The sequence below is a fragment of the Schistocerca gregaria genome, chromosome 8 (genome assembly GCF_023897955.1).
Source record: "Schistocerca gregaria isolate iqSchGreg1 chromosome 8, iqSchGreg1.2, whole genome shotgun sequence".
Taxonomy (NCBI): Eukaryota; Metazoa; Arthropoda; class Insecta; order Orthoptera; family Acrididae; genus Schistocerca; species Schistocerca gregaria.
Window position 1 is genome coordinate 221,346,567 of NC_064927.1, and position 18,773 is coordinate 221,365,339.

Sequence of the window (18,773 nt, forward strand, 5' to 3'; positions counted from 1 at the left end):
TTGAATGATTTGTTGATGTGTTTGTTTGTGCACTGTGATTATGCGCTAACAGCGCTGGGCACCCACGATTTGGATTGCAGTGAGGATTGTGCACACAGTGCTACATGAAGAATATCGGCATGTGATGACATTAATAGGCAATCTGTGATGAGTTAACCGTTATCACTTTGTCAGACAAAGCAAGTAGCTGCCTCATTTGTACTGCTTAAACAAAAGATAAAAAACATTAACAGCAAGTATGTACTGATTATTGCTACCTGACATCCTAATTAGCTTTGTTGGATTTGAAACAACTCCCGTGCACATAGTAACTGGTCATTATTTATCAGTTGCACATGGTCAAGCTATTCCAAACTGTTAGGCTATAATCCACTAGTCAAAATTTAGGTTATAAAGGAGTGTTTCACTATACCAGTTTTTTGGTGCTTCAGTATGTAACGATATGCTTCTAGCATCTAACAGCATAGTCCAAAAGTGTCAACTGATGTTAAGAGCACCTTAAAAGCTTATTTTACATGCTCAGCAACAAACAAAAATACTCACAGAGACAATGTTTTGAGATGTGCTTTACTTGTATTTGTATTTGTATTTCTTTATTGGTCCTGTAAATCGTGTTTAGGTACATATTTTGCACAAATGATGTAGGATATTAATTGGCATTGGTGAATTTGACCCAGAGGCGGATTAATGAAGTTTTGTCGCTGGGGATGGTTTCCTAGAAGAGAAAGGATTCCTCCCATTGAAAATTAAGAAAAAAAACTTCAAAAACTATTGTTTGAAGCTGTTTCGATACTTAAAAATATCAAACTGCAAAAATTTGTTTTATTGTAGTCATAAATGTTTTAATTTTTTTGAAATGTGTAGCATTCACAACCTTCATCTGAGTAACTGCTTTCGTATAATTGTTAACACAGAGCAACAGACTCATAAGATATGATAAACAAATTAAAAGCTAATAATGTTGCTTGATTAAGATTAATTCCAAAGTTAAGTACTATAGGAACAGAAAACCCTGATCAACATAATACGCAAAGATTCATTTACATGTTGTCTTCTGTTTTTTACAGCACAAACATGTTATTTCTGAAACTCGTTTCATGTCGCACAACACTGAAAAACTCTACACTCTCAAGGCAACATCCCCTTCACATGAGTTATCGCTGGTGGAACATTACGAGGGTTGACTGAAAAGTAATGTCTCCACCTTCATAATTCTTCAACAGTATGCAGCAGGTACTGGCTTGTCTTGTAGCCTCTTCTCTACAGCTCCAGTTGGCGGGAAGCCCTAGCATTGAATGGTTGTGTTGTTACAGTGTAAAGTATGGAATCCTGTGCAGTCGGTCGGTCAATACGGTTGAAGCAACATACAGTCACTGAATTCTTGACAGCAGGAGGTGTCACCCTAAAGGAGATTCATCAGAGAATGAAAGCAGTTTATGGTGATTGGGTTGAAGTGAGTACTGTGCGTCATTGGGCGAGAATGTTTAAAGATGTTGAGGCGAGAACTTCTGACCTACGTGACAAACAAAGGGTTGAATGCCCTGTGATAGCAACCACCGAGTTTCACAAGCAAAATGTTGATGGATTGATTCAGGACGATCGTCGTATCACTCAGAGAGAAATTGCAAGCACAATCGGCATTTCACAAGAATGTATGGGTCACGTTATTGCTTTGCTTGCCTACCAGAAGATCTGTGCATAATGGGTACCCTGAATGCTAACTCCTGACTTGGGTTGGGGTTGGGTTCTTTGGTGAAGGAGACCAGACAGTGAGGTCATCGGTCTCATTGGATCAGAGTAGGATGGGGAAGGAAGACGGCCGTGCCCTTTCAAAGGAACCATCCCGGCATTTGCCTGGAGCAATTTAGGGAAATCACGGAAAACCTAAATCAGGATGGCCGGACGCGGGATTGAACCGTTGTCCTTCCGAATTCCTGACATGAAAATGCGCAGACTTGAAATTTGCCAGGAACTCCTCTTGCATTACAAGAATTAAAGTGATGCCTTTCTCCATTACATTATGACAGGAGATGAAACGTGGGTACTCCATTATGACTGAAGACAAAACATCAGTCGATGGAATATCAACACAAAGACTCGCCCCAGAAAAATAAATTCAACGCAGCCCTCAGCTGGGAAAATCATGGCCACAGTGTTCTGATGCAGATGGTGTTATCCATGTTGATTTCCTTGATGGTGAAAAACAATATATTCAGAGCATTACATCACAATAGCTGGCTGCAGTGGCCAAGCAGTTCTAGGCGCTTCTGTCCCGATCCATGCAGCTGCTATGGCCGCAGGTTCGAATCCCGCCTCAGGCATGGATGTGTGTGATGTCCTTAGGTTAGTTAGGTTTAAGTAGTTTTAAGTATAGAGGAATGATGACCTCAGATGTTAAGTCCTATAGTGCTTAGAGCCATTTGAAGATCACAATGCTGCCAACTTTGAAACGATGGCTAACAAGGGTCAGGTAGGAAACAGGAAATGTTTTCCTGCAGCATGACAATGCCAAACCACACACTTCACGTGCCAGCACAGCATAACTTCAGAGACTGAATCTCACCACCATATGGCATCCTCCATACAGTTCAGATTTAGCACCGTCTGACTCCATCTGTTTCTGATAATGAACGACGATCTGAGATGACATCATTAAGCTTCTGCTGAAGATGCTGAGAGAACTGTGAGACAGTGGTTGCGGAAACAATGTGTCGACTTCTTCCATGACAGCTTCAGGAAACTTGTTCATCGTTGGAAGAAATGTATACAACTGGCTGGTGATTATGTGGAAAAGTGAATATTGATAATTAAAGATCACATTAGAAGGATTATTTCTGCGTTTGATTTATTAAAATATTCCCATCCAAATGCAGTTAATGAAGGTGGAGACATTTCTTTTCATTCAACCTTCGTATTTCCAATAGCAGCCTCACATGGTGGCACTTGGTGGTGCATATGGCCAGCCAAGCCTCGGATCGCATTCTATGAAAAGTCGGCATGTGACGTCAGCATAGCAGTAGCAGTAACAGCACCAACAAAGCTGCTCAGTGTAGCATCAAAAGCTGATAGGTGACAGCAACAGCAGCCAGCAGCAACTGTTGTCACTGGCAGCGTACCACGCCGTACTGTGTCAATGCTCGGGCGTGGAAGAGAAACACTTCTCAGTGGCGTCACATGTAGGCACCCAAAATGTAGGGGTATTGACAAAGGAGATAGTGCCCTAAGGTGTTGTCATACTAAGGCAATATAAGATAAGCAATATATCATAAACGACATACGATACACGACACGCACGGACAGATACTTCAAATCTAAAGGGAGGCAGTAGAAAAGGTTCACAGCGGCGCAATTGCGTAAGTTACATATCTCCCCCAGTGCCACCTGCCAGTCCCTGCAGCGTTTAGTAGCATACGATATTTTGAGCTGTTAACATGGCGGGAAGAAGAGATGAAAATTCTGTACTTTGTTTCGTTAATTTAGTGAAGGCTCATCAGTGCATCTGGAATTATTCCATTGCTGCATGAAATAAGACATGTGATGAGTGCCATGTGGAGGGAAATTCCATCAGAAAGAAAAGACACAGGTAAGTGCATTATTTGTTTATTTATTAAGTAAAAGACAAGTAAATACACTACTGGCCATTAAAATTGCTACACCACGAAGATGATGTGCTACAGACGCGAAATTTAACCAAAAGGAAGAAGATACTGTGATAGGCAAATGATAAGCTTTTCACAGCATTCACTCAGGGTTGGCACCGATGGCGACACCTACAACATGCTGACATGAGTAAAGTTTCCAACCGATTTCTCACACACAACAGCAGTTGACCGGCGTTGCCTGGTGAAACGTTGTTGTGATGCCTCATGTAAGGAGGAAAATTGCGTACCATCACGTTTCCGATTTTGATGAAGATCGCATTGTAGCCTATCATGATTGCGGTTTATCGTATCGCGACATTGCTGCTCGCGTTGGTCGAGATCCAATGACTGTTAGCAGAATATTGAATCGGTGTGTTCAGGAGGGTAATATGGAACACCGTGTTTTATCCCAATGGCCTCATATCACTAGCAGTCAAGATGACAGGCATCTTATCTGCATGGCTGTAACAGATTGTGCAGCCACGTCTCGATCCATGAGTCAACAGATGAGGACGTTTGCAAGACAACAACCATCTGCATGAACAGTTAAATGAAGTTTGCAGCAGCATGGACTATCAGCTCTGAGACCATGGCTGAGGTTACCTTTGATGCTGCACCACAGACAGGAGCGCCTGTGATGGTGTACTCAACGACAAACCTGGGTGCACGAATTGTCTAAACGTTATTTTTTCAGATGAATCCAGGTTCTGTTTACAGCATCATGATAGTTGCATCCGTATTCGGCGACATCATGGTGAAAGCACATTGGAAGCATGTATTCGTCATTGCCATACTGGCGTATCACCCAGTTGTGATGGTATGGTGTGCCATTGGTTACACGTCTCGGTCACCTCTTGTTCGCATTGACAGCACTTTGAACAGTGGACATTACATTTCAGATGTGTTATGACCCATGGCTCTACCCTTCATTCGATCCCTGTGAAACCCTACATTTCAGCAGGATAATGCACTACCGCATGTTGCAGGTCCCGCCAGGACAGCAACACGATGCCTCTCACTCGGTGATTCCGCCGATTTCACCGGACGTTTTTGAGCCTGCAACAGTAAGTGAGGTTAGGAGTGTGCATGACTCTGGCTATCAAACGCCTATGTTCCCGCCACATGTGCCCTCCCTCATCGACTGTGCAGTTACCTCTTACGGATCTCCATGCAGTACAGGACCATTGCCGATTTCTGCAAATGCTTCATCAGACAACCTACTACTACCAGGACAACGATTTGCCACTCCACAATCTGCAATCCGTGCAGTACCACGTGGATACCTGCCACGTGGCCGGAACTGCATCAGCCACAGGTCAACCTCCTCAGCATCTGACCATGCCCGCACCTGCCTCGGTTCAGCATCAGCACATGCCTTCCTACTTCAATACCTCAGCCTGCAACAGGAACAAGAACTTGTTATCTGTACCTGACCTCCACGTCTGTCCCACTGATATGCCTCAGTGGTTTGTGCCACAACATTCACCTTATTCGCACAGCATTTTGAGTGGAATGACTATGAACAGTGGACATTTCCACATTCCGTCCCACGTTGAACATCATTTCCCACACTGTACTTCTGGACAGCCCGCACCTCCACAGCCTCCCTGCAACACAGGTGGCCCCAGCTCTGATCATAGGTCGAGCTTTCCGTGGACTAACACGCATTCTCAAACTTCGAAATTTTTTTCACCTGTCACCTCCAGTCGAGCTTCCGCTACCATTCTCAGCACATTTCGGTGCCTCATCCATGTCAGTATTCCGCGACGTGTCAATCTGAACACACCCACAATGTGTTGAGTTTCTGCAACTGCAATCGACACATTACGGTCTCTCACCGGCGTCGGCCCTCTGTGTCCCAACGGATCGCGCTCAATCACAACATGTCACCTTCACGCTGCCACCTGAACAGCCATCGTTGCCACATTCCCTGGAGACACATTCTACTGGCAGAATACAGCAACAACAGCTCGATTCAGGCAGTGCCCCAACGAACTCAACTCAACCTGTTCTTCCAAAAATTCTACAACGCTTATCGACGCTGCAGCCATTTAATACGGACAGAGCAACAACCTGGTTCAAAATTGTGGACAAAGTGTTTGACCATTACAAACTTGATAAGTCAACCAGGTTTCTGTGCCTCATCACCCACCTGCACGCTGATTGCTGACCTGGTCGATGCCCCGGACTCATCTATCCAGTACACTCTAGCCAAAAAGACAGGTCTATGTCGGTTTGCACACTCAACTGAGGCAGCAATGCTCCACGTCAAGCAACTAGGCAACAACAAATCTTCCTAGCTCTGGAGACGGCTACGTGCCCTGGTCACCGCCGATCTATTCTCTGACACAGCTCTCCTTACCATCTGGTCAGGTAAACTATCTCCACACATCCGCTTTGCTCTTTCTCAAAGGTCTTTTGAACCTGTCGAGCAAAGAATGACAATTGCTGACAAGCTACACGAAGCATCACTGCTCTATTTCGCCAGCCACTGCCTACCTAACAACTCTCAGGTTCAGGCTCATCGCCCTGCGGCTGGATGCAGCTGGGGCCGTACTGTGCCGACCGTTCTGCTCGCTCCGGGAAGCAGTAAACAAGCAACTGGAATGCCGCTGGCTCAGCCCATGGTCACAACCCCTCCTGCAACCAAACCTGCTGCGTCCACCGATCCTCGGCCACTGCCACTGGCAACGGGCTTTCCGCAGGAAATGCAACTGCAATACCCATACTGTTACTTCCACACACAGTTTGGTGAGGTGACACGGAACTGCAGACCACCCTGATACTTCTTAAACGCCAATCGCAGGTAGGTCCAGGTGCCATCTCTTGCGCACAACATGTCAGGCACCCCCCAGTGCTCCATTCTGTCCAGGAGTGACCGGATAATTGCGAACGACTTTACATTAAAGACATTTCGTCAGGATACCTTTTCCTCGCTCTCCACAAACTCCAAACTCGAGTGGACTTTATTAGTGTGCGAAACTGACAAACCTATACTAGGCATTGTCTTCTTGCGACTAGTGCGAAACAGCGTGTTTCATCATCCATCCAAAACTCAGTTCCCCTGTGCTCCGTCGAGCAACCCCCCCCCCCCCCTCCTCCCCCCGCCCGTGACACATTGGTCCAGGTTCATCTCATCCGTACATGCTCATCTCTGTCGACGATGTTACAAGAAACCACTCACAAGTGCCTTGTCAAGCTTGAACATGTCACTCGCCTACGCAAGGAAAACTTCGAGCTCTCCCTCCAGCTCCACAAAACAGAGCTCCAGCTCTCCAATGCAGCAAAGGAATTACAGACACTACAGCAAGGACAAAGCAACGTCAGTAAGTGCCGAATCTGCCTGCAATCCCAGCAATCGAAATTCTGTGTGCTTACCTCCCACTACCCCGCAGCTGTGCTGTCAAGACTGCCATAACGTGTACTGACAGTTCCACAGGGCCACGCCCTCCTAACTCAGTAGCGTTTGACACTCGGCTAGACACAAGTGCACATGTGTGACAAGTGTCACATGTTCCTAAACTGACGGCTCCTACACCGCCCCTCATGGACAGCACCTCAAACTATGCAACTTCGGCTCCTGTACACTGCCATGTGACCACCACTGACAACACAAACAGTGCACTCGCGCCAAACATTTCGCCCACGACCGTGCTGCCACAGGCCACACCCTCTGACAATGGATTCACTAATGGCTCACGAGCTCTACCAAGCTCACCCAACCACACTGCCACTGCTTCAGGCCGGCGGCAATCTTGTCGCGTTGACTCCTGGGACACTTTGCTGCCTCAGCTCCCGCTGTATCCACGGAGTGGCTCCAAACACCACGACCACACCTCATCTGTCACGCCCACACCTCCTGTTCCGCCGGCAACATTTCCGTCATCACCAACAGCATGGTTCACAAGCTTCGCCTCACGCCACACCCGCCGATCTCCAGTAAACCACGTCGACCTTGTCCCGAGCACCTCTCCGACCTCAAAAATCAGATTTCTGAACAACTAAGCTCTGGCATCTTTGAACCCTCTGCAAGATGGTCTACGCCCATACATATGACACCCACGAAAGACAGGTCCTGGCGCATCTGCGGAGACTACCATCGACTAAATGCACGAACAATTATGGACATCTACCCTATACCCAACATTGCCGACTTTACCAATTCCCTCGCAGGTGCGACGACGTTCTCTGTCATTGATTGCAAACGGGTCTACCACCAGATCCCCATGGCACCTGAAGACATCGAGAAGGCACATTATGCCCCCTCATCCCAACCACGCTCCATTGAGCTGTCTTCCACGCATTGCATAATTTAGCCCCCCTTGGTCTTCGTGCATCTGCCTGCATAGTAGCGGAGCACTTTGTGTGGAGAAATGTCAACAAGGACTGCCAGCAATGGGCATGCTCCTGCATTGCCTGCCAACACTGCAAAGTACACAAGCACACTTCACCCCCCCCCCCCCCCTCCCCTCGGCGCCTTTTCGATACATCCTGGGTGTTTCCAGCATATTCATATTGACATTGTCGGTCATCTCTCCCCCTCTAACAGCTTTTGTTATGTTCTCTCGGCTATCAAATGAACAACTCGCTGGGTCGAGGCTGTCCCCCTCCCCAATATTACGGCAGAAACTGTTGCTCGAGCTTTCGTCGAGTCATGGGTATCGCGTTTCAGATGTGCAGCTATCATCACAACTGACCAGGGCAGACAATTTGAATTGGCCCTGTTCAACGAGATTTATAGCATTTGCGACATCCAGTGCATCCATACCACAGCATATCACCCGCAAAGTAACAGGCTAGTCGAGTGCTGGCACCACACTTTCAAGGCGGCTCTTTGATGCCACGACTTTCTATGGCTGGGGGCCCTTCCCCTTGTGCTACTCTGCATTTGTGCGATCTATAAGCAAGACCTCAAAGGCACAATAGCTGAGTTCGTATACGGCCAGAACATTATTCTCCCTGGCGAACTTGTGAGCCCTTCCATTTCTCTCCCTCAGTCTGACTTATCTTCCTTTGCTGACCGCATCAGACGCCACTTCCTCAACCTCCATATCCCTCTGCCCGCCAGCCATTCCTGCCCTAAGGTTCACGTGCCGAAACCTCTGGACAATTGCGAGTATGTCATGCTCTGAGATGACACTGTCCGTGCTCCCCTCCAACCTCCATATGCTGGCCCGTACCGAGTTCTCCGGCGCTCAGCCAACACCTATGACATCCAGATGAAAGATTTAGCTGTTACAGTCTCTCTGAGACTTAAGCCTGCTCATGTCGAGCCTTCTTCTACCCCCCATTCAGGCCACGACCATGCCACTCACTGTTGTGGCTCATGACACTATGATCACTCCCTCCACGTCAGACTTACTCACTTGCTCGAGTGACTTCCAGTTCCAATCATCGAGCTCCCCTCCGACCTTGCCCTTTACTCCGGTCTCATGCACTCTGTCAAGTGGCCACATGCTCCCACGTCGAGCTTACCTACGATCACACCCTTGCCGCCGGGCCCTTCATCAGTCCCTTCGACCTCTCCACCATCGCCTGCCTCACCCTGTCGGTTTCTCACAACCCCCCTCCACCCCCCCCACCCCCCCCACCCCCCCCCCATCTTGAACGTGCGCTTGTTCAACGTGTGTTTGTGCCTGTCGCCCCGGACATAATCCACGACATCTCAATAATACTGTGTGATTATACGCTGTTTGTCGTGTGTTTCTCTTCATCCAGTGCTCATGACACAATCTCTGCCACCTGGTGAAATGTGTTCCCCTCCCACCTGACGTCAACCTGGACATGCTTCGTGTGCTTGCCACGCCCACCGGAGACATCATCATCACTCCATTCCACCCACAAACTGCCGGCCTACCTGTCGCTGCATGAGCAGCATGCAGAGTACGACGCCCGGCTTGCTTCAATGACTTCCAGGTTTGGTGGCCAAACCTTCCTTCACGACATCTACATGCACAACTGCCCGACGACGCTGTCGAGCTGACCATGGTCCAGCTCCTGCTGACCACCCCATGCCGATGCCTTAGTCACTTCCCTCCCCCCCCCCCCCCTCCCGACCTCTCAAGAGTACTCCGTACTGAGGGGGAGGGGGGGGTTATGTGGCGTAGATTTGGTCAACACCAGCATCGATATGCGTTTGTCTTTGGACTCTGAGCATTGTCTTTGGGCTGTTCCACCATGTTCAGTTCTTTGTGAGCCTTGCATGTGTTTAGGTGAATAAATGTACTGCTGCTAAATGGGTGTACTACCTAAGCCCATTTTGAGCATCAGTCAATATTTTACTTTTTTCAGGAAACCAGCTATCATTTCATACATTAACAATCAGTTACTTTAGAAAAACCTGTCAATAGTGATGCTGGTCTGTAATTATTTGTGTCAGATGTACTATCATTTTTGTAGTGTGGTTTTATTGATGATAATGGAAGGAAGTACTAATGATGTCAGTAAGATGAGAATCTGTATACTGGAATTATATTTGATTACCTTGTCTGGCATTCCATCAAAACCACCAGACATTTTATTTTATTATTTATTTATTTATTAAATAATATTTCTCACCTCAGATTCTATTAACTGGGAACATTTCACAATGCCTGTTACAGGCTCCTAGGGGGTGTAGAAGTGGCTTAGTAGATAAAGTTTTGATAAGGAACTGATGTCCAGAAATGTACCATACAGATATTCAGTAAATTAGAAAATCAGATTACTCGTATGTCTCCCACCTCATGGTTTAATACATAACGATGGTGCAATACAACACATGGGTCACCTCAGTCCATCACATGGGCACTACGATGTTTGTCCAACTACAGCAATGGCTGTGGGAAACTGGTACATTCTGAAATAGGATGGTTGACTGAGGTGTTTGTGGACTATGTGTATAAAAGCATGCATCACAAATATCCCTTGTGCAACAAACAGCAGAGTTGCCAGATGGAGAAGCTCCTGTAATCCAAGGAAGTAGGGCATACACATCAGAGAGCATTGTCTCCACTGTGTGCATACCGTGATCTGGGGGATTTCAAAGTAAACCAATCTTCAAACTTAGTTTACATTTGAAAAGTACATTTCCAGGCAAATTTTCTATGTCAGAAGTGTATCTGCTAAGTTCCCTCAACAATTCCTATTCATACAGCCCAAAGGCAAGGATGTTACTGTGACTAATTTTGCACCTTTGTCTACTGACACCATAGTCACTCATCAAACCCAAATAGTAAAAATACCATTAAGCATTCCTACACATGCTCCAATTTAGTGCAACTGAGTAACAAATTGTACATGTTTAGGACCTGTTGGGTGACAGACAGGCCCATTTTACTTACGGCATAGTCAGTTGGGGCAATGACAGCTATTTATTGTGTGAGAGCACAAGAGCACATGAACACTCTAAGTTTTGACACCTTGTGGATCTATCATTTATTGTTCTTTGAACACTGTTAAACATAGTGTAGATGCAGTAACTTGAAATATATGGCACCAAATCTACTGCCCTGTGCACCATTGCTCCTCTAGACTCAGTGAAACTTGGTATCAGGGTTGTGAGCACACCTTCACGTATGAACATTTTAAGGAGCTTCTGCACATGCGCAACTGGCATGACATAATTGCCTTATTGGCCAAATACATTCGGATTTGATAAATAATGTGCACGGTTCGTGGCGTGCACTGCTAGCCCTTATCACTCAACTACAAGTACATGTCAATGCCACCAGGAGGCAGCACACTGCAGAAGAATTTTATCCACGTTCACATGGCATAAATCCCACTAGGTGGTAGCACACTCCACAGATATGCGAATTCACTCACTGTATAGTAAAATTAGATCAGTCATCAGTATATGTTATAGTTATACTAATAGAAGAACCTATTTTGTAGAATTCTGAATGACATATAGTACATTAAGTTTTGGATTTTGTCATACAGTAATCCATCTGAGGTGCTGAGAACCATAAAGCACATCATTGTTGATTGTGAGACTGTAGCATTTATTCATGCTTCTGACAGCTGTTGACCTTATGGATGGTCAGGTTTATCTGTACTGTAGGCCCAAACCTCACTTAAATATGGGGGGGGGGGGGGGGGGTTAAAGGAGGCATGCTTTTGATCCTTACAGCTCTCAGCAACTCATTTGTATTCTAGTCAAGTGATGGATAGTACTGCTTGAATTCAATAATTTCCACAAATGGCACTTTGTGTTTGGAGTTTGTGGTTTACTGTGCAGGAATTGGCTTTCCTGTGCAGTGTCAACATCAACTCTGTTGAACCTGTATTAAGCACTAACAGAAAACAATATCACCAGGAAAAATTAGCCACAAAGAAAGGGGGACCTCCCCAACTAGATCCGTTGTCTGAGAAAGTGCGAAATCAAATAAGTATGACTACATGTAAAAGTGTAACTAAGAAGTGTATAACAAACATAGGTTGTTGTGTGAGTGCACAGTAAGAATGTCTGATTTTTAGCCCAGCATTAATTCATTAACTAATACATGAATTAGGGATCTTGTACATGTGTTCAAAAAAATAAAAATAAAAAAAGCGCAAAAACTCCCACTTAAACATTATTTCATTCTTGCTATAAACTGTACTTAATTATGTGCAATACAACAAAATTCCACAAAAATAATTCTTCCTCTTTTCAGACAAGTTATGCATATTATTATTATTATTATTATATCATTGACAGCAGCTGAAGTTGTATAAATATGTTGATAAGAATAACTACTATACAGCAGATGCTATTAATTCACACTCTGATATTTATCTGTATTTAAAAATTTGTGGACACCCACAATGTTTACCTACAAGCCGCCACTGATTTGGGGCCTAACTACCCAATAGCAATCCTCATAAACACCTTTCCTAAGAAATTTTCCAATATGAAGCATACCCTTGCTAACTACTCAACAACAATAATGACAGTAATAATAATAATAATAATAATAATAATAATAATAATAACTTTATTGACATTTGGTCATTACAGTAATAGACAATGTCATACACTTAGTACAGACAACGTGCTCAGGGATGGGGATGTGCGCCGGCTCTGGATTGACTCTTCCCATGATATAAACAATTGAGGGCTGGTGTGCCGGCCAGCCTGGAAGTGGTTTTCAGGCAGTTTTCCACATCCAACAAGGTGAATACTAGGCTCTTACTTGGATTCCATCAGTTACATGATTCACAAACTTTTAGAAAATGTTCAAACACTTGACATGCAATATCATTAGATGCAGAAAGCTGAAGTACACAGATTCCATCACAGGGGAACTAGTGGTGTCAGGAGGGGCATCTGCTCACCCTCTACCACTAATTACATCAGATCTGACATAACATGTTTACCCTGTTGACACATGGGATAAGACCACAATACATGTGTCTTCATGGAAACATCTTTTGATTTGTATCTCCTGCAGCAATATTATATGTGGATTGCTATGAATGTTGATACAAATGTTCACTTTCTTGTACATAGGAAATTACAAAAAATGATAAGTGTATTGAGTTTTGCATGTCTACCAGTTGGTTGCTCTGAACAACTGATAGCTGACTCCACATCATCTCACTGAACAAATTGTGAACAATTGTGTATAGCACTGTCATCCCAACACAACAACACCACCATCACCACCACCACCACCACCACCACCAACACTACCACCAACAACAACATGTTTATTTCCATTAGGTCATTGCAGCAATAGACAATGTGACAAGCACAGTACAATACAATTGATAATTTAAAAAGACCAACAGTGTAGCTGTTAACATCACAGTATTACATTATAGTTAATAAATTAATTTGTTCGACTAACAAATCAGGGCTTTTGAAACTCTAACGTGACTGTATACATCTTCTTTTCTTTTTGATTTTATTTCTTGTCAGTGAACAGTATCCTGCATTTTCCTTCTTTTTTTTTACAGGTGGATAGAAAGGAATATAATAAATAAAATTGTAATTTCCCTTGTTGTTGTAATTTGGTTTCAAAATTAGTAACTATTAATATAATCACCATTTTCAAGAATTTATCCAGCAGTCAGGTATTTTATATTGTGTGCAGTTTCCATCGACTGATACTGCGGTATCATCCAGAGGAGCCAGGTGCTGATGCTGACACAGAACGAATCTTTTATCAGATAGCAGAGGCATATGATGTTCTTCGAGATCCCCAACGACGAGCTGTGTATGACCAGTATGGCATTAAAGGCCTTCGTGAAGGAGTCCCTGGGCCTGAAGAATATATTAAAGCTTATCACTATCATGGTGATCCAATGAGAACGTACCGGTACAAGCAATATTCTATCAATCTTTTTTTAAGCTAAGTACATTTAAGTTTTTTGACAATTTATTTATATGTAGATATTTTTAGATTAAAAACAAAGATTCCAAGACTTACCAAGTGGGAAAGCGCCAGCAGACAGGCACAATGAACAAAACACACAAACACACACACAGAATTACTAGCTTTCGCAACCGATGGTTGCTTCTTCAGGAAAGAGGGAAGGAAAGGGAAAGACGAAAGGATGTGGGTTTTAAGGGAGAGGGTAAGGAGTCATTCCAATCCTCAGATTTTTAGATTAAATACTTTTTGAGGAATATAATACTATCTTAATCAGATCATATTACTGTCAGTGCAAATGGCTATGCCAGTTTTGGCACATTTGTACCACTTTTCTTTTAATCTGCAATGAAACATATTTTATAAAATCAGTTGGTACTGAGGGAATGAAATTAAGAAATGAGGCACTAAATGTAGTTGATGAGTTTTGCTATTTGGGCAACAAAATTACTGGCTGTAGCAGAAGTAGAGATGACATAAAATGCAGACTGGCAAAACTAGAAAATAGTTTCTGAAAAGGAGAAATTTGTTCAAATATGAATTTAAGTACTAGGGAGTCTTCTCTGAAAGTATCTGTGCACAGTGTAGTCTTGTGCAGAAGTGGAATTGGGTGATAATAGCTGAGAGAAGAAGAAAATAGAAGCTTTTGAAATGTGATACTACAGAAGAATACTAAAGATAAGATTGGTAAATTGAGTAACTTATAATGAGGTACCTAATCAAACTGGGGAAAAATGAAATGTATGCTGGAGATTGACTAAAAGATGGGGCCAGTTTATAGAGATCCTGAGAGGCTGGTACACCACCATTTGCCAGCCATTACAATTGATAAATTGTAGCATAGACTTGAAGCAGAATGGAATACAAGGATGGTCTGAAAAGTTCTCAGAATGGAATAAAAAAAAAAGTACTTACATCACTCAAACTTTTTTATTTTTCAATGTAGTCTCCTTGTAGATTAATGCACTTGTCCAGCGATGTTACAGCATATTGATCACATCTCAAAAGTGAGTTTCCTCCACGCCTGCAAAATAGTTGTCAATTTACGCTGTAAATTTGTTATTTGAAATGAATCTTCATCCACCAACAAAAATTTTCAGTTTTGGCAGGAGATGGAAGTCTTATGTACCCATATCATGTGAATAAGGTGGGTGTGGAAACAATTCATACCTTAATTCCCGTACTTTTGCCATGGCGATGGCACGCGTGCAGCTGTGCATTGTCTTGATGGAAGATGACTTTCTTCTTTGCTAAGCCTGGCCTTTTTTTTTGCGTACCTTTTGATGCAATTTGTCCAAGAGGTTAGCATAGTATTCTCCAGTAATTGTTTGCCCAGTGGGGAGATAATCTACAAACAGAATCCCCTTTGCATCCCAGAACTCTAATGCCATAACCTTTCCCGCCAAAGGAATTGTCTTTGCTTTCTTTAGTGGCAGAGAATCAGCATGTTTCCACTGCTTTGAATGTTGTTTTGTCTCTGGGGTATAGTAGTGCACCCAAGTTTCACCTGTGGTCACAAACTGGTGCAAAAATTCTTGTTCATTTCTCCTAAAACGAGCCAAACATTGTTCTGACATGCCCATTCTCATGTGTTTTTGATCCAGTATCAAGAGTCACAGCATCCATCTTGCAGATAATTTTTTTCATTTCTAATTCTTCAGTTAAAATACGATATAGTCTTTCAGATGACACATGGCAAGCATGAGCAATTTCACATACTTTCAATTGGCAATCCTCCGTGACCATTTTGTGCACTTTTGCAATGATTTCTGGAGTAGTGACACATCTTGGCTGACCTCTGAACGGATCATCATCTAAGCTCTCCTGACCAAATTTAAATTCATTTGTCCACTTGGCAACAGTTGAATATGAAGGAGCAGAGTCCCCCAGTGTGTTCTGAAAAGCAACACGAATGTCCTTTGCCTTCATACCTTTCTTTAAGAAGTACTTAATCACTGTTTAAATCTCGATTTTTTCCATCTTTGCAAATCACTACGTTGGAACAACAAAAGAGTCATGTCACCACCACAGCTCTCTTCCAAGAGCACTGAGATGGCACGTGGCACGTGTTTACAGGCAACAGTCCAATGAATATAACATGAACAAGTTGTGCTAGTGCTGCTGACCTCTCATGGTGATTCCGTGAACTTTTCAAACCACCCTCGTAACAAACCCTTGCATATCATCCAAGCTCTATTTGACGCAATGCTCAGCCAGTTTAGAGCCATTTTTGCTGTCATATGTAGCCATTCATTTCACAGTGCACCTTGCATACACCCAATTCTTGAAGACTGTATTTTATAAATAAAACTGTGAGTATATAAAGTGAGTGGGAGATACAATACTGTAAGAAGATTTTCAAAGAGCACTGACATATTGAAGTCAAAACAAGGCTTCTTGAGTAGACAAATGAATGACCCAAGTGTTCTACCTGGTATACAAGATACATGAGACAGGCTAAATGTCCTCTAATTCCAAATACACTCCTGGAAATGGAAAAAAGAACACATTGACACCGGTGTGTCAGACCCACCATACTTGCTCCGGACACTGCGAGAGGGCTGTACAACCAATGATTACATGCACGGCACAGCGGACACACCAGGAACCGCGGTGTTGGCCGTCGAATGGCGCTAGCTGCGCAGCATTTGTGCACCGCCGCCGTCAGTGTCAGCCAGTTTGCGGTGGCATACGGAGCTCCATCGCAGTCTTTAACACTGGTAGCATGCCGCGACAGTGTGGACGTGAACCGTATGTGCAGTTGACGGACTTTGAGCGAGGGCGTATAGTGGGCATGCGGGAGGCCGGGTGGACGTACTGCCGAATTGCTCAACACGTGGGACGTGAGGTCTCCACAGTACATCGATGTTGTCGCCAGTGGTCGGCGGAAGGTGCACGTGCCCGTCGACCTGGGACCGGACCGCAGCGACGCACGGATGCACGCCAAGACCGTAGGGGACCGCACCGCCACTTCCCAGCAAATTAGGGACACTGTTGCTCCTGGGGTATCGGCGAGGACCATTCGCAGCCGTCTCCATGAAGCTGGGCTACGGTCCCGCACACCGTTAGGCCGTCTTCCGCTCACACCCAAACATCGTGCAGCCCGCCTCCAGTGGTGTCGCGACAGGCGTGAATGGAGGGACGAATGGAGACGTGTCGTCTTCAGCGATGGGAGTCCCTTCTGCCTTGGTGCCAATGATGGTCGTATGCGTGTTTGGCGCCGTGCAGGTGAGCGCCACAATCAGGACTGCATACGACCGAGGCACACAGGGCCAACACCCGGCGTCATGGTGCGGGGAACGATCTCCTACACTGGCCGTACACCTCTGGTGATCGTCGAGGGGCACTGAATAGTGCACGGTACATCCAAACCGTCATCGAACCCATCGTTCTACCATTCCTAGACTGGCAAGGGAACTTGCTGTTCCAACAGGACAATGCACGTCCACATGTATCCCGTGCCACCCAACGTGCTCTAGAAGGTGTAAGTCAACTACCCTGGCCAGCAAGATCTCCGGATCTGTCCCCCATTGAGCATGTTTGGGACTGGATGAAGCGTCGTCTCACGCGGTCTGCACGAACGCTGGTCCAACTGAGGCGCCATGTGGAAATGGCATGGCAAGCCATTCCACAGGACTACATCCAGCATCTCTACAATCGTCTCCATGGGAAAATAGCAGCCTGCATTGCTGCGAAAGGTGGATATACACTGTACTAGTGCCGACATTGTGCATGCTCTGTTGCCTGTGTCTATGTGCCTGTGGTTCTGTCAGTGTGATCATGTGATGTATCTGACCCCAGGAATGTGTCAATAAAGTTTCCCCTTCCTGGGACAATGAATTCACGGTGTTCTTATTTCAATTTCCAGGAGTGTAGGTTGTCATCATTATCTTTGTTTTCCCTTTATCCAGCATCAGGCTGGCTTGGGGTATTTATGGTGCTTTTTCACTTTCCCCTGTGTTTTCATCATCCTCTTCTACAACTGTTTTGTTCCAGGCAGATTCTGTCTTCTTAAACTTGTCTTATTGAGGCAATCCATCTTGCTCTAAGTCTCCCTCTTGCCCTCAGACTTGATCTCCCCCATTTGTTTTGGTATTCTTTCATCTTCTACTGTCTTTACATGTCCAAACCATTTTAACCTTTTCCTCTCAATTCTCTCAGCTCTCCAATTTCAGTCCCAACATTCTCATTTCTCAATCCATCTCTCCTCATTTTCCCTAACATAATTCTTTCAAATTTCATTTCACTGGATTGGATTCTACTCACCTTTCTTCTTGTCACTGTCCACGTCTTCAATGCATATCTCAGTATGGTGGTGAAATATGCCTTGTACAGCACATTCTTACACTTCATTGGCATCTCCCTTCCCCATACTAACACCCTCACACACTACCAGAGTCTGTGCAGGATACAGTGACTGATGTGAAGTGGCTAATTTACAACATCCAAAGCACTGAGCGAGTTCGTTCATTTGTTCAAAAGGGGAGGCCAACAGTGTTTGCCACATTTTGGTTGATTAACAATGACAGAATCATGGTGCATGGCCTACAAGCATTCTCAAATGATTTTACGGAAACAATTCAGTAAAAAAATCATTTTTGCATTACTTATACCTTTATATGTCAGGTTCATGATGATGTGAACATCATTTCATTAATGATCATAGTTATTGTGATCTCTGTGTGGAAGTAAGACACTGCAAGAAATACAAAAAAGTTTGCAAACTAAAAATAGAGGTCACTAATATTTTGCATTCAGTGCAAATTACATAATATGCTGCTGCATATGAAAT

General features: G+C 44.4%; 1 protein-coding gene across 1 annotated transcript in view; it reads left to right on the forward strand.

The window, feature by feature from the left end:
* Positions 1 to 13,129: 13,129 nt before the first annotated feature.
* LOC126285117 (dnaJ homolog subfamily B member 13-like) overlaps positions 13,130 to 18,773 on the forward strand; it is a 77,659-nt gene continuing 72,015 nt past the window's right edge. Inside the window, exons 1-3 of the mRNA XM_049984440.1 lie at positions 13,130 to 13,138; positions 13,236 to 13,362; positions 13,636 to 13,927. Of these exons, the coding sequence (XP_049840397.1) occupies positions 13,130 to 13,138; positions 13,236 to 13,362; positions 13,636 to 13,927 (428 nt within the window). The remainder of the gene's footprint in view (positions 13,139 to 13,235; positions 13,363 to 13,635; positions 13,928 to 18,773) is intronic.